Below are 21,926 nucleotides of genomic sequence, written 5' to 3' on the forward strand. Positions count from 1 at the left end.
AAATGTAAACTGAAAAAATGGTTTAGACTCAGTTGAAGATTTCAGACATGTTAATGTATCATGTGTTGGGCTAATACTATATGTTGGATATATGTCACAAGAGGTTACAGAAAAAGGAAATGCAAAAAGCGTCCCAGTTTTTCTGAATTCACCCAACATACACTACCGGTCAAAAGTTTTAGAACACCTACACATTCAAGGGTTTTTCTTTCTTTTTACTATTTTCTACAATGTAGAATAATAGTGAATCAAATCAAATCAAAGTTTATTTGTCACGCTCACCGAATACAACAGGTGTAGACCTTGCAGTGAAATGCTTACTTACAGGCTCTAACCAATAGTGCGAAAAAAAGGTGTGTGTGTGTGTGTGTGTGTGTGTAGGTTAGTAAATAAATAAAACAACAGTAAAAATACATTTGAAAATAAGAGTAGCAAGGCTATATACAGACACCGGTTAGTCAGGCTTATTGAGGTAGTATGTACATGTAGGTATGGTTAAAGTGACTATGCATATATGATGAACAGAGAGGAGCAGTAGCGTAAAAAGAGGGGTTGGCGGGTGGTGGGACACAATGCAGATAGCCCGGTTAGCCAATGTGTGGGAGTACTGGTTGGTCGGGCCAATTGAGGTAGTATGTACATGAATGTATAGTTAAAGTCACTATGTATATAAGATAAACACAGAGTAGCAGCAGCGTAAAAGAGGGGAGGGGGGCACACAATGCAAATAGTCCGGGTAACCATTTGGTTACCTGTTCAGGAGTCTTATGGCTTGGGGGTAAAACTGTTGAGAAGCTGTCCTAGACTTGGCTTAGTAGAGAGAACAGTCTATGATGCAACCGGTCAGGATTCTCTCGATGTTGCAGTTGTAGAACCTTTTGAGGATCTCAGGACCCATGCCTAATCTTTTTAGTTTCCTGAGGGGGAATAGGCTTTGTCGTGCCCTCTTCACAACTGTCTTGGTGTGTTTGGACCATTCTAGTTTGTTGTTGATGTGGACACCAAGGAACTTGAAGCTCTCAACCTGCTCCACTACAGCCCCGTCGATGAGAATGGGGGCGAGCTCGGTGCTCCTTTTCCTGTAGTCCACAATCATCTCCTTAGTCTTGGTTATGCTGAGGGATAGGTTGTTATTCTGGCACCACCCGGCCAGGTCTCTGACCTCCTCCCTATAGGCTGTCTCGTCGTTGTCGATGATCAGGCCATCAAAACTATGAAAAAACACGTATGGAATCATGTAGTAACCATGATGACAGCTTTGCACACTCTTGGCATTCTCTCAACCAGCTTAACATGGAATGCTTTTCCAACAGCCTTGAAGGAGTTCCCTCATATGCTGAGCACTTGTTGGCTGCTTTTCCTTCACTCTGCGGTACGACTAATCCCAAACCATCTCAATTTGTTTGAGGTCGGGGGATTGTGGAGGCCAGGTCATCTGATGCAGCACTCCATCACTCTCCTTCTTGGTAAAATAGCCCTTACACAGCCTGGAGGTGTGTTGGGTCATTGTCCTGTTGAAAAACAAATGATAGTCCCACTAAGCCCAAACCAGATGGTATGGCATATCGCTGCAGAATGCTGTGGTAGCCATGTTGGGTAAGTGTGCCTTGAATTCTAAATAAATCACAGACAGAGTCACCAGCAAAGCACCCCCACACAATGACACCTCCTCCTCCATGCTTTACTGTGGGAAATAGACATGCGGAGATTATCCGTTCACCAAAAATCTCAAATTTGGACCCCAGACCAAAGGACAAATATCCACCTGTCTAATGTCCATTGCTCGTGTTTCTTGGCCCAAGCAAGTCTCTTCTTCTTATTGGCGTCATTTAGTTGTGGTTTCTTTGCAGCAATTGGACCATGAAGATCTGATTCACAATCTTCTCTGAACAGTTTATGTTGAGATGTGTCTGTTACTTGAACTCTGTGATGCATTTATTTGGGCTGCAATTTCTGAGGCTGGTAACTCTAATGAACTTGTCCCCTGCAGCAGAAGTAACTCTTGGTCTTCCATTCCTGTGGCGGTCTTCATGAGAGACAGTTTCATCATAGCGCTTGATGGTTTTTGCGACAGCACTTGAAGAAACTGTCAAAGTTTTCCGTATTGACTGACCTTCATGTCTTAAAGTAACAGACTGTTGTTTCTCTTTGCTTATTTGAGCTGTTCTTGCCTTAATATGGACTTGGTCTTTTACCAAATAGGGCTATATTCTGTATACTCTCCTACCTTGTCACAACACCTGATTGGCTCAAACGCATTAAGAAGGAAAGAAATTCCACAGATTAACTTTTAAGAAGGCACACCTGTTCAGTTAAATGCATTCCAGGTGACTACCTCATGAGGGTGGCTATTTGAAGAATCTCATTTGTTTAACACTTTTTTGGTTACTACATGATTCCATATGTGTTATTTCATAGTTTTGATGTTTTCACTATCATTCTACAATGTAGAAAATAGTCAAAATAAAGAAAAACACTTGAATGAGCAGGTGATTCCAAACTTTTGACTGGTACTGTATATATCCATTGATTCTTGAAGAATATAACTTAGAAATGCCTCATGAATTTAGTCACACTCCATGAGAACCCAAAATATAAGCTTGTATATCTCCAATGTTTGTAAACATTATAAATATAAACAAACACTGTATAACATGGTTAAAACAATACGTTTTATATCATGGATGGTCAGTCCTTGCATCCATAGCTCCGTCTATTAATCTGAGAGTGGATTCATTTTTCCAGACCCATCTCTCAGCTTTTTACCAAAACAGAGGCAGGGCGACTGCAAATGCAGCATACAGCATTAATTTTCACATGTAAATAGCAAAGCATGCCATTCCATGAGCGCAGCATACATTTTTCAACTCGAATCAATGAGCCCAATCAGTCCTCCATGACAACAAAATCATAAACAACAGAGTAGGCTGGCTAATAAGTCCTTAGTTTTGGGGTTATGCTCAGGTAAAACAATTTGGCTAATCTATACTTCCGTTATTTCCAAGTCCTATTCTTGAAGATCAAGGGGTATAACATTTACTGGAATGACTGGAATCTGATAGACTTTGGTTTTTAATGTAAAGATATAATTTAATCTTGTTATTATATGTAGTTGAAAGCGATGGGTTAGAAGAAGCCAACATAATCAACCCATAAAGCAAAATGTAATATCCATATATGGCCAGCTATGTGAACTTTAACATTGATTTATCCTGCAGTAGATGTCGTTTAAGTGGTAACATACCTTTTTATCTTCTTCTAATGCCTCATATTTAAGGGGAAAGGGATCTAAAAGCAACGGAATGTAATCAGATTACATTACTGAGTTTAGGTAATCCAAAAGTTACGTAAATGATAACAATTTTGCACAGGTAACTAGTAACTGTAACAGATTACATTTAGAAAGTAACCTACCCAACCCTACTGTTAGTATACCTGTTGTTTACGAAGCAATGCCAAATAACATTTTAATTGATTCACCAACAGCCCAATAACATTTATTGTGATTGGGTTGCAAAATCAACACAGAACAGTACCCTCAAACACAAATGTACCACAACACCTGATGTCCCACTAATGCTGACATCACCCTACTTTCTGACTGAAGGGAATTGACCCCCACCCTGAGTCATATAGGCCTGGAAAGTGGGGAAAACGACCATATGTATCAGCTATGATAGGATGACATTGGCTAAAAAGCCCAGCCCACTTTCACTCTCTCCTCTTCCGTCCACATCTATCGCTCTCACTCCTGTCCACATCATTATCCATTCCAACAAGGTAGAGCGGCCAAAGCCAACCCACGTCTGGCTGGTCGTTCCGTTCCGCTACTGCTATTTGAGTGAGCGCAGCGAGCTAACGAGGATTGTGTGAGTCCTCGCCAAGGATTAGTGGAGTTGGTTTGTCCTCAGTAGATACAGTGTCGCGGCAGCTGCAGTTACATCAAAGGCTTTAGCTCGCTCTTCCAGGTCACATCAACGGGAACGTTGCTGGATAGTAACCGTTTGATATCCCTCTCCACTGTAATAGCTGCTGCCAGTGCTGCTGCAGATTCGCTTTTCGTCGCCAAGGCTACGTTTTTCCGAACGGACGTATACATGGTAAGTCGATGTGCAGGCTATATTAAAATAGAGAAGCTATTCTATGTGTTATGTATATTCGTTTCTAACATACATAATAGTGTATAGGCTTATTTCAAAGCAGCTATCTATTCGGTGCGCTTTGTAGCCTATTGGATAATAGCAGAGATATTAAGCAGCCATTGCAACTAGGAATGCAGTCAATAGTCACAGCACAGACAGTCCACTAGGCTACTATTGAATATGATTATTTTTTATATTCAGTGGCAGATTTATTAGACTGCAAATCGATTAGACAGCAGTTCATTGGTTTATTCATGGCTTGTGTGTTTTTTCAGTCGGACCTCATCGGAATGATGCACTGAAGAAAGACTTGGCTACATGCAAGCGTCTGTCCAGAGGCTGCAGTATAGCTGAGCGATTGCGGCACACTGTTGACGTTTTTTTTACGGTTTCACAGTCTAACATCAGTGGTTGGCTGTTAAGGGAGAATCGTGCATTTTGATCGCCCTGCGCTCGGCGAAAACATAATGGCCACTCTACTGCGGAAAATCGGTCTGATTCGTCTTCACGACCGGGACACAGAGGACCCCAAGCATCACCAGGGATCGCTAAAGGGAACCAAGGGGAACACGAAGAACACTAAGCAGCACTGTCAGACCACCAACGAGACGAACAACCTCCTCAGCACCCCCGAGATCAAAGCGAAGAAGCTGGACCAGCACAACAGCAAGGACAAACCGTCCGTAAAGGATAAGCAACAGGGCAAGGACGCCAATGAGAAACAGCAGATGGGAGGCGGAGGAGGAGGAGGTGGGATCGGGGTTGGAAAATCAGCGACCAGTGCCTCAATACCACCACTAGCCCCTCACCGGCAGCACTGCACCCAAGTCCGGACGAGGAGACTTATGAAGGAACTCCAGGAGATCCGGCGGTTGGGAGACAACTTTATAACGGTCGAGCTGGTCGACGACAATCTATTTGACTGGAACGTCAAGCTCCACCAGGTGGACAAAGACTCGGCGCTGTGGCAGGACATGAAAGAAACAAACACCGAGTTCATTCTGCTGAATGTCTCTTTCCCCGACAATTTCCCGTTCTCTCCGCCATTCATGCGGGTTCTCACCCCCCGGTTGGAAAACGGGTACGTTCTGGACGGTGGAGCGATATGTATGGAGTTGTTAACCCCCCGCGGATGGTCCAGCGCCTACACAGTGGAAGCCGTGATGAGACAATTTGCGGCAAGTCTGGTAAAAGGACAGGTGAGTATATTTGTTTTGTTAATGCATTCTTCCCGTGTGTGTTTTGGAACATCAGACGCAGCTGACGCTTAATATTTAGTGTTGAATGTTCATACATGACACTCATGCAACATGCATAATGTTAATTTAGTGAACCCATACTGCATAAAGCCTGTCAATACGAAGTAGTTGCAGCTAGGTCACCCATGATACAAGTCAGTATTCGACGTCCATCCATGATACAAGTCAGTATTCGACGTCCATTCATGTCTGAGCACTGTTACCTTCAAGTAGGTTTCTGTTTTTCTACTGCGTTGTGGACACGATGGGCAAAAGCACCTGCTCTGATTTCAAGGGTTGCAAGTTGGAATCCAGTAATAGAAAGTTGTTTTTGAGATTTCTGTCCCTATCCCAAACGTTAGCCCGCACTTTAGGATTTCGGAGTTAATGCCTTAATTTAACCTTAAACACTTTGAAATTTGATCTTTGCAACAATTTCGAAATTTGATGCTTGAGAAACTTGGACGAACGTCTAATTCTGTCATGATACTGTGAGAGTTAGTTGCAGCTTGCCATTGCTCATATCTGCCAAACTGAGCAGAATCAGAATGGTGTTTTACTGTGATACAGATCTCATATAGTGAGACCTATATCTCTCCCCCAGCTCTGAGAGAGAGAAAGGGAGAGGCGGGAATCCATCTCCCCATCTTAGACGTGATTCATCTTTAGCTGTGACATTACAGACGCCATTTCGCTACTGTGCTCTGAATGTTCTCTACTCCGTGTGAGATGTATATTCCTCCTCCTATCTCCTCATTGGAATGCATCATCTTTTATCACCTCCAGAAATCCTCACCATTAAGGGGGAAATAAATGTCTACCAAAGAATGACAAGGTCACTCCAGATCATCTAATTATTGGCCAGATATAGAATACATGTGCATGGGGGTTTCATTTCCTCAAGCCTACAGGAATGATTTGAAATCATAGATGTAAAAAAAATGTACTAAAAGATGTAATTAAACTACTGCTGGTAGCCTATAAAGTCATTGGAACCACATTGACCAAGCATCATCCAGTCAGTCAGTACCTTGTCTCCCCTCTACCTGTCCTGTCCTCTTTGACAGAGACGGACTGAGCAGAACTTATGTAAATCAGACACTGCAACATTCTCACCCCCTCTGTCATCAAATATGATCATTCCCCTACAATTTATCATGTTTGTTGACCTGATCCTATTCAATCAGTACGCTGATGCATGAAATGCACCACATGAACAAGTAGAGCATTTCATGCATTAGAACGTTATTGCTTGTCATTCCTTGAATCTAGCTGCTTTGACTGACGGTTCGGGTTCCCCGTCACATGTGACGTCATTGTTATTATAGCGTTATGACAGGGGGAATTTATGTAAGCATGTCACGTGATTTCCCTCCAATGACCTAAGAGTGGTAGTTTTTCCCTTTTTTCTTTGATGATGTAACGGAATTTCAGTTGAATTCCAGTTGACATTGGGTCATGCAGGTGTTATTATAGGTCTATTAAATGCATTAATTATTAGAGAGGAAGAAACATATGCTTAGTCTAATGGACAATGTAAAGCAAAGGTATGTGTGGTGGTTCTGTTTTCAATAGTATGCATTGATATTGTGCATATCACTTCAAATAATTCAGGTACATTGACACATAAGATGTGGTCACAATCGTAAATGCATGGGCAATATAAGGAAAAACACTCAAAAGGATCCATAGCAAAGACTAGCAAAGACAATAATATAGATTGGTGATGTACACATCATCTCAAGTATTTCATTTACACTTAATACATTTATAATGTATTACGAGCCAATTAGATCCTAATGATGCATTGTGAGCAGAAGCAGCTGTGAAGGTAGTGGTTCTCATCTCCATCCCACTGGTTGAGGCCTTAAGGCTTGTGAGGGAGACCCAAATAACATGACTGCCACTGGAAATGGTCACCGGGGGGACTTGTGATAGTTATTTAGCTTCAAGGGTCATCTTTACTTTCAAAATTGCACACATGCACACGCACGCATGCACACACACACACACACACACACACACACACACACACACACACACACACACACACACACACACACACACACACACAGACACACAAACACACAGACACACACACACACCAACACACACACATTCAGTATTCAGAGTACACCATTTTCTTTTTTTTCAGTATCAGCCAAGACAGAACATCACAAGGTTCTAGAATTGACTCGCGACAGCGAAGACCTTTTGTCATCATCTGGATTAGTCGGTTATTCTTTCCATCTTATCTCTGATTACACTCTGATGGGGAGATAGTAAGAGAGAGAGAGAATGAGAGAGAGAGAGAGCGAGAGAGAGAGAGAGAGAGAAGGAGCAGCTCTGCAGTCAGTATACACTAATTACTTCCCAGTGCCTTCCTCCTCCAGTTTGCTAATGAAAACAATATTGATTAATTATGCAAGTGCGTGCGTGTGCATGCGCATGTGTCTTTGCTTGTGCATCTCTGTATGTGTGTATCCTAATTTCCCATGTGATTGGTTTGCCACATCCTGAATGTGAAACTAACACAAAGTAATTCCTCCTCTAGTGCCACCAGTACTGCTACTCTGTGGTTCCCTGTGGTGGTTCTGCTTGAGATAGAAATGATCACCTCCAATAACAACCATCTCCTGAATGGGACGATGATGTAATTACTGAGTAGAAAGACAATAGATTCCCATGGCTGTGACCCCAGGGTAGCAGAAGAAGACTAGGTTTTTAGATTGAAGACCAATTAAAAAGGTGCTGGTTCTTTAATTTGACAGTACCAGAGTTCATATCTTAGAGTGAATATTCTATAAGTGGTACTCAAGCTGTAGAACATGTGAGCTGCACCGCTCCAATTCAATCACTGAATGGTTTTTAGAAGTGGTTTGACCTTGGGTGATTATCAGCATTATCAAATCAAATACATTTTCATTTGTCTGCGCCGAATACAACAGGTGTAGACCTTACAGTGAAATGCTTACTTACAAGCCCTTAACCAAAAATGCAGCTTTAAGAAAAGACCAAAAAAAAGTAAGAGATAAGAATAACAAATAATTAAAGAGCAGCAGTAAATAACAATAGCGGGGCTATATACAGGGGGAACCGGTGTCGAGGTAATTGAGGTAATATGTACAAGTAGGTAGAGTTATTAAAGTGACTATGCATAGATAATAACAGAGAGTAGCAGCAGCGTAGAAGAGGGTGGGGGGGGCAATGCAAATAGTCTGGGTAGCAATTTGATTAGCTGTTCAGGAGTCTTATGGCTTGGGTGTAGAAGCTGTTTAGAAGCCTCTTGGACCTAGACTTGGTGCTCCAGTACCGCTTGCCGTGCAGTAGCAGAGAGAACAGTCTATGACTAGGGTGGCTGGAGTCTTTGACAATTTTTATGGCCTTCCTCTGACACCGCCTGGTATAGAGGTCCTGGATGGCAGGAAGCTTGGCCCCGGTGATGTACTGGGCAGTATGCACTACCCTCTGTAGTAGAGGTCGACCGAACATGATTTTTCAACGCCGATACCGATACTGATTATTGGAGGAACAAAAAACCCCGCCACCGATTAATCGGCCGATTTTTATATATATATAAATATTTAAAATAATGACAATTAAAACGATACTGAATGAACACTTTTATTTTAACTTAATATAATACATAAATAAAATCAATTTTAGTCTCAAATAAATAATGAAACACGTTCAATTTGGTTTAAATAATGCAAAAACACAATGTGGGAGAAGAAAGTAAAAGTGCAATATGTGCCATGTAAAAAAGCTAACGTTTAAGTTCCTTGCTCAGAACATGAGAACATATGAAAGCTGGTTGTTCATTTTAACATGAGTCTTCAATATTCCCAGTTAAGAAGTTTTAGGTTGTTGTTATTATAGGAATTATAGGACTATTTCTCTCTATACCATTTGTATTTCATATACCTTTGACTATTGGATGTTCTTATAGGTATTATAGTATTGCCAGCCTAATCTCAGGAGTTGATAGGCATGAAGTCATAAACAGCGCTGTGCTTCAAGCATTGCGAAGAGCTGCTGGCAAACGCAGGAATGTGGTGTTTGAATGAATGCTTACGAGCCTGCTGCTGCCTACCACCGCTCAGTCACACTGCTCTATCAAATATCAAATCATAGACTTAATTATAATATAATAAACACACAGAAATACGAGCCTTAGGTCATTAATATGGTAAAATCCGGAAACGATCATTTCGAAAACAAAACTTTTATTCTTTCAGTGAAATACGGAACCGTTCTGTATTTTATCTAACTATCACAGGATCCAACGAAAGTGGCGCCCCTCCTCGGTCGGGCGGCGCTCGGCGGTCGTCGTCGCCGGCCTATTAGCTGCCACCGATCGTTGTTTCTGTCGTTTAGTTTTGTCTGTCTGTTCCGCACCTGTTTTGTGTATGTCATTAGTGGGGACTTATTTAAGGTGTGTTTTCAGTTGGGTTTTTTGTGCGGGATTGTTGATTGTCCACTCAGGACGGTGGTCCGTGTTTTATTACGGGTTTATTTCTGACAGTTTAAGGAAGAGAGGATTTACCGGGCTGCGCCCCGTGCCTTTTTGTGCCGCTTATATATATATAGTTTGTTCGCAATATTGGGAATGTGTTTTTCCCAGGCAGTCTGTCTGTAGCGCCCTGTGCCTCGCGGTTTTGTTTTGTGTGTCAAATTATTAAAAGGACACTCAACTCCAGCACCTGTCTCCTGCATCTGATTCCACCTTACACCAGTCCAAGTCAACTGTGACACTAACGGGTGGCATCCCTAAGTCTAAATATTGCTGTTACATTGCACAATCTTCAATGTTATGTCATAATTATGTAAAATTCTGGCAAATTAATTACGGTCTTTGTTAGGAAGAAATGGTCTTCACACAGTTCGCAACGAGCCAGGCAACCCAAACTGCTGCATATAGCCTGACTCTGCTTGCACTGTACGCAAGAGGAGTGACACAATTTCCCTAGTTAATATTGCCTGCTAACATGAATTTCTTTTCACTAAATATGCAGGTTTAAGAAAATATACGTGTATTGATTTTAAGAAAGGCTTTGATGTTTATGGTTAGGTACATTGGTGCAACGAGTGTGCTTTTGTTAAATCATCACCCGTTTGGTGAAGTAGACTGTGATTCAATGATAAATTAACAGTCACCGCATTGATTAAGTGCAACGCTGGACAAGCTAGTTAAACTAGTGTTATCATCAACCATGTGGTGTCACGTCCTGACCCTAGTAAGATGTCATTTTCTATAGTAGAGTAGGGCAGGGCGTGACAGGGGGTGTTTTGGGTTGTTCTATGTTTTCTATTTCTATGTTTAAGTTCTAGTTTTCTATTTCTATGTTGGGATTGTTTGGGGTTGATCTCTAATTGGAGGCAGCTGATCCTCATTGCCTCTGATTAGAGATCATATTTAAGTAGGGGTTTTTCTCATTGTTGTTTGTGTGTTATTATCTTTTGAGTAGTGTGTTTTCCTCTCTGCGTCACGGTTTGTTGTTTTTGTATATTCTAGTATTTAAGTGTATTGCATTCAGTTTCACGTTTAAGAAATATGTGGAACTATGAACACGCTGCATTTTGGTCCGCTCCTTCGAACAGCTGTGACAGAATAACCCACCATAAAAGGACCAAGCGGCGTGAGGAGAAGTACTTGGAGTCGTGGACTTGGGAAGAAATATTAGACGGTAAAGGACCCTGGAGCCAGGCTGGGGAGTATCGTCGCCCGAAGGAGGAACTAGAGGAAGCCAAGAGGGAGCGACGTTACTATGAAGCGCTATATCCACCTATAATCAAGGTGGAGAGGCAGCCCCATAATTCTTTGGGGGGGGGGTGGGGCGTAAGGGGAGTTTGTCAACATCAGGGGGGAGCCCTGATCGAACTTCCTGTGAGAGCTGTGGAGCAGACAGAAGTCAGTACAGGAGTCAAGCGCGGAGCTCGACGCGAGATTTCGAAGGGAAGTACTGGCAGAAAGTGCAAGGCGGAGCGGGCGTGCGGAGGAGCGAGCGATGAGTTACAGTGTGGTGCGCACTATATCGCCCACATGCACTCACAGCCCGGTGCGGTCAGTGCAAGCTCCTCGCCGGTGTAGGGCGAAGATGGTTATTGAACCCGGAAGGAGTAGGCCTGCTCAGCATGCCAGGTCCCCAGTTTGCCTACATAGCCCAGTACGTCCTGTTCCTGCTCCCTGCACTCGTCTTGAGGTGCGTGTTACCAGTCTGGCGCCACCTAAGCCAGTTCCACGCATCAGACCTCCAGTGCGCATACCCAGTCTGGAGTGTCCTGTCCCTGCTCCCTGCTCCCTGCTCCCTGCACAAGTCCTGAGGTGTGTGTTACCAGTCTGGAGCCACCCAAGCCAGTACCACGCACCAAGTCTCCAGTATGTATCCATAACCTGGTACAGCCAGTGCCTGCTGTGAGCACTCGGCCCTTAGTGCGTCTCCCCAGTCCGGCGAGACCGATTCCTGCTCCTCGCACTATCCCTCCAGTGCGCCTCCATAGCCCAGTATGTCCTGTGCCTGCTCCCCGCACTCGCCCTGAGGTGCGTGTTACTAGTCTGGCGCCTCCTATGCCAGCTCCATGCATCAGGCCTCCAGTGCGCCTGCCTAGTCCGGGGTGTCCTGTTCCTGCTCCCTGCACTCGACCTGAGGTGCGTGTTACCAGTCTGGCGCCACCTATGCCAGTCCCACGCATCGGACCTCCAGTGCGCATCCTTAGTCCAGAGCCTCCAGCGACGCTCCTCAGCCCGGAGCCTCCAGCGATGCTCCTTAACCCGGAGCCTCCAGCGACGCTCCTCAGCCCGGAGCCCTCAGCGGTGGTCTGCAGCCAAGAGCCTTCAGCGGTGGTCTGCAACCCAGAGCCTTCAGCGGCGGTCTGCAACCCAGAGCCTTCAGCGGCGGTCTGCAACCCAGAGTCTTCAGCGGCGGCCTTTAGCCCAGAGTCTTCAGCGGCGGTTGGTGGTCCGAAGCATCCGGCGATGATCCATGGTCTGGTTCCTCCGGACATATAGAAGCGGGGGGATCAGCGGGTGGTGGGAACCAGAGCCGTCGCCATAGACATTAGTCACCCACCCTACCCTCCCTTTGTGTTTTGTGTTTTGTGTTTTTTTTTTTTTTTTGCATTCGGAGTCTGCACCTTTGGGGGGGGGGGGGTACTGTCACGTCCTGACCCTAGTAAGATGTAATTTTCTATAGTAGAGTAGGGCAGGGCATGACAGGGGGGTGTTTTGGGTTGTTCTATGTTTTCTATTTCTATGTTGGGATTGTTTGGGGTTGATCTCTAATTGGAGGCAGCTGATCCTCATTGCCTCTGATTAGAGATCATATTTGAGTAGGGGTTTTTCTCATTGTTGTTTGTGGGTTATTATCTTTTGAGTAGTGTGTTTTCCTCTCTGCGTCACGGTTTGTTGTTTTTGTATATTCTAGTATTTAAGTGTATTGCATTCAGTTTCACGTTTAAGAAATATGTGGAACTATGAACACGCTGCATTTTGGTCCGCTCCTTTGAACAGTCGTGACATGTGGTTAACTAGTGATTATGTTAAGATTGATTGTTTTTTATAAGATACGTTTAATGCTAGCTAGCAACTTACCTTGGCTCCTTGCTGCACTCGCGTAACAGGTGGTCAGCCTGCCACGCAGTCTCTTTGTGGATTGCAATGTAATCGGCTGTAAATCGGCGTCCAAAAATGCCGATTACCGCTTGTTATGAAAACTTGAAATCAGCCTTTGCGGTCGGAGGCCGAGCTGTTGCCATAGCAGGCATTGATGCAACCAGTCAGGATGCTCTCGATGGTGCAGCTGTAGAACCTTTTGAGGATCTGAGGACCCATGCCAAATCTTTTCAGTCTCCTGGGGGAGACTGTCGTGCCCTCTTCACAACTGTCTTGGTGTGCTTGGACCATGTTAGTTTGTTGGTGATGTGGACGCCAAGGAACATGAAGCTCTCAACCTGCTCCACTACAGCCCCGTCGATGAGAATGGGGGCGTGCTCGGTCCTTCTTTTCCTGTAGTCCACAATCATCTTCTTTGTCTTGATCACGTTGAGGGAGAGGTTGTTGGGTAAGTGTCAGGTCTCTGACCTCCTTCCTATAGGCTGTCTCATCGTTGTCGGTGATCAGGCCTACCACTGTTGTGTCATCAGCAAACTTAATGATAGTGTTGGAGGTGTGCCTGGCGGTGCAGTCATGAGTGAACAGGGACTGAGCACGCACCCCTGAGAGGCCCCCGTGTTGAGGATCAGCATGGCGGATGTGTTGTTACCTACCCTTACCACCTGGGGGCAGCCCATCAGGATGTCCAGGATCTAGTTGCAGAGGGAGGTGTTTAGTCCCAGGGTCCTTAGCTTAGTGATGAGCTTTGAGGGCACTATGGTGTTGAACGCTGAGATGTAGTCAATGAATAGCATTCTCACATAGGTGTTCCTTTAGTCCAGGTGTGAAAGGGCAGTGTGGAGTGCAATAGAGATGGCTTCATCTGTGGATCTTTGATTTATTTTTTTATTTCACCTTTATTTAACCAGGTAGGCCAGTTGAGAACAAGTTCTCATTTACAACTGCGACCTGGCCAAGATAAAGCAAAGCAGTGCGACAAAAACAACAACACAGAGTTACTCATAAACAAATGTACAGTCAATAACACAATAGAAAAATGTGCAGTGTGTGCAAATGTAGAAGAGTAGGGAGGTAAGGCAATAAATAGGCCATGGAGGCGAAATAATTACACTTTAGCTTTAACACTGGAGTGATAGATGTGCAGATTATGATGTGCAAGTAGAGAATAGAGATACTGGAGTGCAAAAGAGGATAAGTAATAATATGGGGATGAGGTAGTTGGGTGTGCTATTTACAGATTGGCTGTGTACAGGTACAGTGATCGGTAAGCTGCTCTGACAGCTGATGCTTAAAGTTAGAGAGGGAGATATAAGACTCCAGCTTCAGTGATTTTTGCAATTCGTTCCAGTCATTGGCATCAGAGAACTGGAAGGAAAGGCGGCCAAAGTAATTGTTGGCTTTGGGGATGACCAGTGAAATATACCTGCTGGAGCTTGTTCTACGGGTGGGTGTTGCTATGGTGACCAGTAAGCTGAGATAAGGCGGGGCTTTACCTAGCATAGACTTATAGATGACCTGGAGCCAGTGGGTTTGGCGAGGAATATGTAGTGATGGCCAGCCAACAACAGCATACAGGTTGCAGTGGTGGGTAGTATATGGGGCTTTGGTGACAAAATGGATGGCACTGTGATAGGCTACATCCAGATTGCTGAGTAGAGTGTTGGAGGCTATTTTGTAAATGACATCGCCGAAGTCAAGGATCGGTAGGATAGTCAGTTTTACGAGAGTATGTTTGGCAGCATGAGTGAAGGAGACTATGTTGTGAAATATGAAACTGATTCTAGATTTCATTTTGGATTGGAGATGTTTAATGTGAGTCTGGAAGGAGAGTTTACAGTCTAACCAGACACCTAGGCATTTGTAGTTGTCCACATATTCTAAGTCAGAACCGTCCAGAGTAGTGATGCTAGACGGATGGGCAGGTGCGGGCAGCAATCGGTTGAAGAGCATACACTTAGTTGTACTTGCATTTAAAAGCAGTTGGAGGCCTCGGAAGGAGTGTTGTATGGCATTGAAGCTTGTTTGGAGGTTTGTTAGCACAGTGTCCAAAGAAGGGCCAGATGTATGCAGAATGGTGTCGTCTGTGTAGAGGTAGATCAGAGAATCACCAGCAGCAAGAGCGACATCATTGATATATACAGATCTGTTGGTGCGCTATGCAAATTGGAGTTGGTCTGGGGTTTCTGGGATAATGATGTTGATGTGAGCCATGACCAGCCTTTCAAAGCATTTCATGGCTACAGACGTGAGTGCTACGGGTCGGTAGTCATTTAGGCAGGTTACCTTAGTGTTCTAGGGCACAGGGACTATGGTGGTCTGCTTGAAACATGTAGGTATTACAGATTCAGACAAGGAGAGGTTGAAAATGTCAGTGAAGACACTTTCCAGTTAGTCAGCGCATGCTCGGAGTACACATTATCACACGTTATCACAGCTATTTAGGTCAGCGGTCATGACGGCCATGAACATAACCACGTCCAGAGAGGACCTTTGTTGAATTAAGACCAAATTCACTCTCAAATGTTTTGCTTTTCTACACTTCATCTTTTACCAGGAAGAGATTATTAAAAGTCTAGAAAACCTTTATATTCAGTACCAGTCAAACGTTTGGACACACCTACTCATTCCAGGTTTTTCTTTATTTTTACTATTTTCTGCATTGTAGAATAATAGTCAAGACATCAAAGCTATGAAATTACACGTTGTAACCCAAAAAAAGTGTTAAACAAATCAAAATATATTTTAGATTTTAGATTCTTCAAAGTAGCCACCTTGCCTTGATGAGAGCTTTGCACACTTGGCATTCTCTCAACCAGCTTCATGAGGAAGTCACCTGGAATGAATTTAAATTAACAGGTGTGCCTTGTTAAAAGTAAATTTGTGGAATTTCTTTCCTTCTTAATGCATTTGAGCCAATCAGTTATGTTGTGACAAGGTAGGGGTGGTATACAGAATATAGCTGTCATAGGCGTTGTAAGGATGACCAGCATGGCTACCACAGCATTTGGCTGCGATACGCCATCCCATCTGGTTTGCGCTTAGTGGGACTATCATTTGTTTTTCAACAGGACAATGACCCAACACACCTCCAGACTGTGTAAGGGCTATTTGACCAAAAAGGAGAGTGATGGTGTGCTGTATCAGATGACCTGGCCTCCACAATCCTCCAACGTCAACCCAATTGAGATGGTTTGGGATGAGTTGGACCGCAGAGTGAAGGAAAAGCAGCCAACAAGTGCTCAGCATATGTGGGAACTCCTTCAAGACTGTTGGAAAAGCATTCCAGGTGAAGCTGGTTGAGATAATGCTGTTTTGGTTACTACATGATTCCATATGTGTTATTTCATAGTTTTGATGTCTTCACTATTATTCTACAATGTAGATAAGTCAAAATAAAGAAAAACCCTTGAATGAGTAGGTGTGTCCAAACTTTTGACTGGTGCTGTATCTACTTGTGTGTTGCACAAGCTACACACAGTCAGACATCACTAAACCCACAACTATTTGCATATTACACATGAATCTCCACAGTCAACAAGTCTTCAGTGATGTGTTGACAATATCCCCAGCTCTCCAGTCCCATAGCATGTTTCTCTAGCTTGATCCGGTTCTCTGGCACATGTAGCTAGGCGTTACGCAATAATCCCAAGCGCAAAGCCTCTTACCAAGATACACTGGGGCCCTGATCGGAGCGCCCGCCGCCCAGCCCATTGATCTCCATTCACAAGATTACCCATCAACCACTTCACTTCACACAACGGACTAGTGTGTGTCCCTGTGGATGTGAGCAAGCAAGGGAGGGAAGGCTTAAGTAAACTAGATGAACAATGATAGACAACTGTAGTGTACAGCCTCAAGCACACTCTGGATGTAACACACACACACACACACACACACACACACACAAGCACACCTCTCTCTCTCTTCCCCATCTCTCTCTCTTTATCCATCTTTCTCTCTCCATCTCTCTCTTGCTCCTTCTTTCTCTTCCTCTCTCTCTCTCTCCCTCCGTCTCTCACCCTCTTTCTCTGTCTCTCTCTCTCTCTCTCTCTCTCTCTCGCTCTCTCTGTTATTTCAGCGTCAACGTCAGTCAGCCCGGACATGCCTGGGGCAGGAACGAGTTATTTCAGTCCCTATTTTGTCCACACACACACGCACACACAGGAAGGAAGGAAATACCCATTGCACAGGTCAGACAGGATGGAAATAATCGTCACACAGCCAAGGGGAAGGAAATAATCGCTGCGCAGTGGCTAGGGGGACAGACATAATCGTCACACGTTAATGGAGTGTGCTGGCAGTGGAGTGATATTGTTGATTGATGTAATGTAAACAATTAGGTAGTCAGTCTCTACATCACTCTCTTCCAGGCAGTGTTGATTAGGGGAAATAAGGCTTAGCTCTCAAATGGCTGTGATATCCAGTTTAATTAAATCAGTGCAAGACAATTCAGGAAATTTTTTGAATGTCATTTGTTAATTGTTTAATTGGTCATAATTGATGAGGTTGATGAATTTAGCTGTGCATGCGTGTGTGTGTATTGTAATTGCTCTAATAATGGTTGTGTGCTAAACCAGTGGCCACTGGCCAGTTGTCCTCTGGTATTAATCACCACGGTAATGACACTTCTCATTCACCCTAGCAACCTCTCTCCATGTCTCGAAGTCATAAGTCTTCACTGGATTATTTTGCCTGGTAAAATACCAAGACATTTCCCTCACTTTCCAACTCGTTTTAGTGGTTTTGAGAAAGGGTGGCCATTACTGCTGACACAGTGTCTTTAGTGAGCATCTCAATTAGGGATACACGATATATTGGTGAACATATCAGAATCAGCCGATATTAGCTAACATCGGTATTGGCCGATGTCTAGTTTAACGCCCGATGTGCAAAACCGATGTCAAAGGTGACGTGCATACGTATATAACGAAGGTACATGATGTAATGACTCCACGTAAAATGTTGCGCTATACGTGCAACACAGCATTCCTAAACTAGCCCACAATGTCTGCTGTGTGGATCGAACAATCAACAAGTCAAGCAGTCATTTGAAAGAGTAAGAACATTTCAGCGAGACAACTCAAAGGCAAAATCCATTAAAGCCAAGATAATGGAATTCATTGCCCTTGACAATCAACCGTTCTCTGATGTGGGTGATGATGGCTTTCGCCGACTGGTCGAGCACCGGTTAACACTACCAAGTGCGCTATTTTTCCGATGTTGCCCTACCGGAGTTACACAGTAATTGCGTCACTGCTACACAGTAATAGTAATAGCGTCACAACATACATTCAATGGAACGCCGTTTGGGTCTTTGCGTGTCAAAAAAGATACAGTAGCACTGTCAAAGCTGTACAAAAAAGTCTGCAAACAAGCAAACACCAGCCACGAACAATGTGTTTACAATACCACTTTGGTAATAAAGCATAATTTGTTTGACCGCAACTTCTGGGGTAGCTAACTTTAGCTTGGTACCTAGCTAGCACCAATACAACCAGCCTGAAAACAATGACCAATAGAAACTGCAGTCATTTTCATTATTCTTAGCAATGATTTAGGAATCCTTGTGAGTAAGTATTAGCTAGGGTGCCACTTGTTGTTCACCTATTGAAATTTAACTTCAGTTCATGAAAATAAATAGCTAACCAGCTACTTAACCCTGTTGCCAAAGCTAACGTTATAAGCAGCCAGCTAACTTCATCTGGCTAGTGAGGTTCGACCGGACCGGGTTATGTGTTGTGAAGCTAGCCACAATAAGGATTAGGCACAATAGTGGAATTTGCGGTTTGCCTTCAAAATAAAAGCCTGTCATTGACAGTGACGCAAATGAACACAAATAGTAGAATTATGCCATACTTTTATTTTGAAGGCTAACCGAAAAGTCCACTGTTGTGGCTAATCCTTACGTATCGATGAATCATTGTGACATATGAAATACGATTGATAGTGTAATCAATGTGTAATGTGTAATGAAGAGAGGAGAGCGGACGTATTCATTTGAGATTCTCTCTATAGTAGGCCTACTACTACTCTAACTCTTGAGATACAGCCTTAATGTCTTTGTATGTCTCCTCTGAGAGACAGGAGAAAGGTCTCTCCTTCTGAGCTGATGATCCTCCTGAGTCACTGAGTCTCATTAACCAGCACATTTAGACATGGAAACTGTGTTCCTAATCACCTGACCACTCAGCATTATGACCCCATCCTACTCATCCCCAGAATCTTTGAGACACAAAATGTCCGACCAGACAACAAGCCTGCCATTTGACACAAAATGGCTGAATCTGAAACAGAGTCTCAATTGACACCCTGTTCCACACGTAGTGCACTACTTTTGACCAGACAAAGAATGGTTCTGAAATTGCATCCTAAGGTAATGCACAATATAAGGAATAGGGTGCTATTTCAGATGCTTTTACGCTACTGCTACTCTCTGTTCATCATATATGCATAGTGACTTTAACCATATCTACATGTACATACTACCTCAATCAGCCTGATTAACCGGTGTCTGTATTTAGCCTCGCTACTTTTATAGCCTCGCTACTGTATATAGCCTGTCTTTTTACTGTTGTTTTATTTCTTTACCTACCTATTGTTCACCTAATACCTTTTTTGCACTATTGGTTAGAGCCTGTAAGTAAGCATTTCACTGTAAGGTCTACACCTGTTGTATTCGGTGCACGTGACAAATGAACTTTGATTTGATTTGATTTGCAGATAGAGTCATCATCGTGCACTACATTTGACCAGAGCCTTACTGAGATCCCTTTGACGCAAAATGACCGTCCAGACACACGAACCTCTCGTTTAATACATTACCTTTTAATGTGGTTTGAGTGTGACCAATGGAAACTGATTTACTGCGGTGGTGGCAAGGAGCCACTCTGGCCTGTGTTCTCTTTCTCTCTCTCGCTCTCTGTCTCTCTCTCTCTCGCTCTCTGTCTCTCTCTCGCTTTTTCTCTCTCGCTTTCTTTGTCTCTCGCTTTCTCTGTCTCTTTTCCTCTCTCTCGCTCTCTCCCTCCCTCCCTCTCTCTCTCTCTCTTTCTCTGTCTCTCTCTCCCTCCCTCTCTCTCTCTCTCTCTCTCTCTCTTTCTCTGTCTCTCTCTTCCTCCCCCTCTCTATCTCGCTCTTTCTCTGTGTGTGTGTGTGAGTTGACTCTTCAAAGCGTTATGCTCCAGAGGTGAATCATAAATTAGATTATGTAATTTAAGACAACACACGACGCCTCCAAAAGCAGAATCAGCCATGCATCTTATATTAGCTCAGTATGCCCCTTATTGTGGCTCGGAGGCTAAATATTAATATTTTGAAGATAAAGTCAGGGCTTTTTTGTTTTGTCATTTTGTTCTCCCACCCACACAATCCTCTTTAGAGAAGACTGAGCCACTGTTGCTAAGAGATCATCCCAGCTTTAGCGTCACATGCAACGCCTACACTCACTTCTTTCCTCATCTCCCACATTCTGTATATTATTAGCCTTTGTGTGTGTAGGAAATGCAGTTGTTGTTGTTTTTTTTACCAAGATGGGAGATTGTGTTTGGATGGAATTGCTTCTTTGACCAACTCAATTGTTTATAGGACGCTTTTTGCAGCCATCGGAAGAATATCATCTCCTATATTTATAGCTTTTCATATTTGTGATGTTGAAATGTTTCATTGTTGGCTCTGAGAAGATCTAGTCTCCAGAGTAGCTCCTTCTCTCTGGCAATCGAGAGTGACATCTTAAAAGGTTTTTCTCTCCTTTCTCTTTCCTTCAACATTAATGTTGCAACAGCATCCATAGCACCTGAGCTGTCACCACCAAAACCGTGGTCATGTATAAACTATATATACAAAAGTGTTTGGACGCCCCTTCAAATTAGTTTATGGTCTTAGGGAAGAACTCAGTTACTTTCAACGTGGCACCACCATCGGATGCCACCTTTCCAACTAGTCAGTTTGTCAAATTTCTGCCCTGCTAGAGCAGCCTCGTTCAACTGTAAGTGCTGTTATTGTGAAGTGGAAATGTCTAGGAGCAACAACGGCTCAGCCGCAAAGTGGTAGGCCACACATTCTCACGGAACGGGACCACTGAGTGCTGAAGCACATAGGTCATAATAATCATGTGTCTGAAATTGAGTTCCAAACTGCTGGAAGCAACGTCAGCACAAGAACTGTTCGTCGGGAGCTTCATGAAATGGGTTTCCATGGCCGAGCAGCCGCACACAAGCCTAAGATCACCATGCGCAATACCAAGCGTCAGCTGAAGTGGTGTAAAGCTCGCCGCCATTGGACTCTAGAGCAGTGGAAATGCATTCTCTGGAGTGATGAATTACGCTTCACCATCTGGCAGTCCGATGGACGAGAACGCTACCTGCCCGAATGCATAGTGCCAACTGTAAAGTTTGATGGAGGAGGAATAATGGTCTGGGAAGGCCCTTTCCTGTTTCAGCATGACAACGCCCCCATTCACAAAACATGATCCATACAGAATTTGTAAATAATTAATAAATAAAAAAAATATTTATAAAAACCTTGGATGGCTTGTTTATTTTATCACATTTAATTAGATAATAGCATAACTTTCCCCATTCAAGAGAGTGAAAGACGTTGTGTTTACACAGCCACCTGTCACGTCCTGGCCATAGAAATATGTTATTTTCTATGGTAGAGTAGGTCGGGGCGTGACAGGGGGGTTTTCTAGTTTAGTTTTTCTATGTTGTCATGTTCTAGTTTTGTATTTATATGTTGGGTTTTGTTTGGGATGATCTCCAATTAGAGGCAGCTGGTCCTCGTTGTCTCTAATTGGAGATCATACTTAAGTAGGTTTTTTTTCTACCAGGGTTTGTGGGAGATTGTTTTTGTGTATGTTTCAACTCTGCGTCACGGTTTGTTTTGTTATTCAGTTTATTTATATGTATTGCATAGTTTCGCAGTTAAAATAAAATGTGG

The 21,926-nt window shown here is 43.6% G+C and overlaps 1 protein-coding gene across 2 annotated transcripts in view; it reads left to right on the forward strand.

Moving 5' to 3' along the window:
* Window positions 1–3,743: 3,743 nt before the first annotated feature.
* LOC115173828 (ubiquitin-conjugating enzyme E2Q-like protein 1) overlaps window positions 3,744–21,926 on the forward strand; it is a 59,213-nt gene continuing 41,030 nt past the window's right edge. For both annotated transcript variants that reach the window (XM_029732267.1, XM_029732268.1), the window contains exons 1-2: window positions 3,744–4,100; window positions 4,418–5,341. In XM_029732267.1, coding sequence (XP_029588127.1) covers window positions 4,610–5,341 — 732 coding nt within the window. In that variant the 5' untranslated portion in view covers window positions 3,744–4,100; window positions 4,418–4,609. The remainder of the gene's footprint in view (window positions 4,101–4,417; window positions 5,342–21,926) is intronic.

Source organism: Salmo trutta, chromosome 34 (assembly GCF_901001165.1).
Source record: "Salmo trutta chromosome 34, fSalTru1.1, whole genome shotgun sequence".
NCBI lineage: Eukaryota > Metazoa > Chordata > Actinopteri > Salmoniformes > Salmonidae > Salmo > Salmo trutta.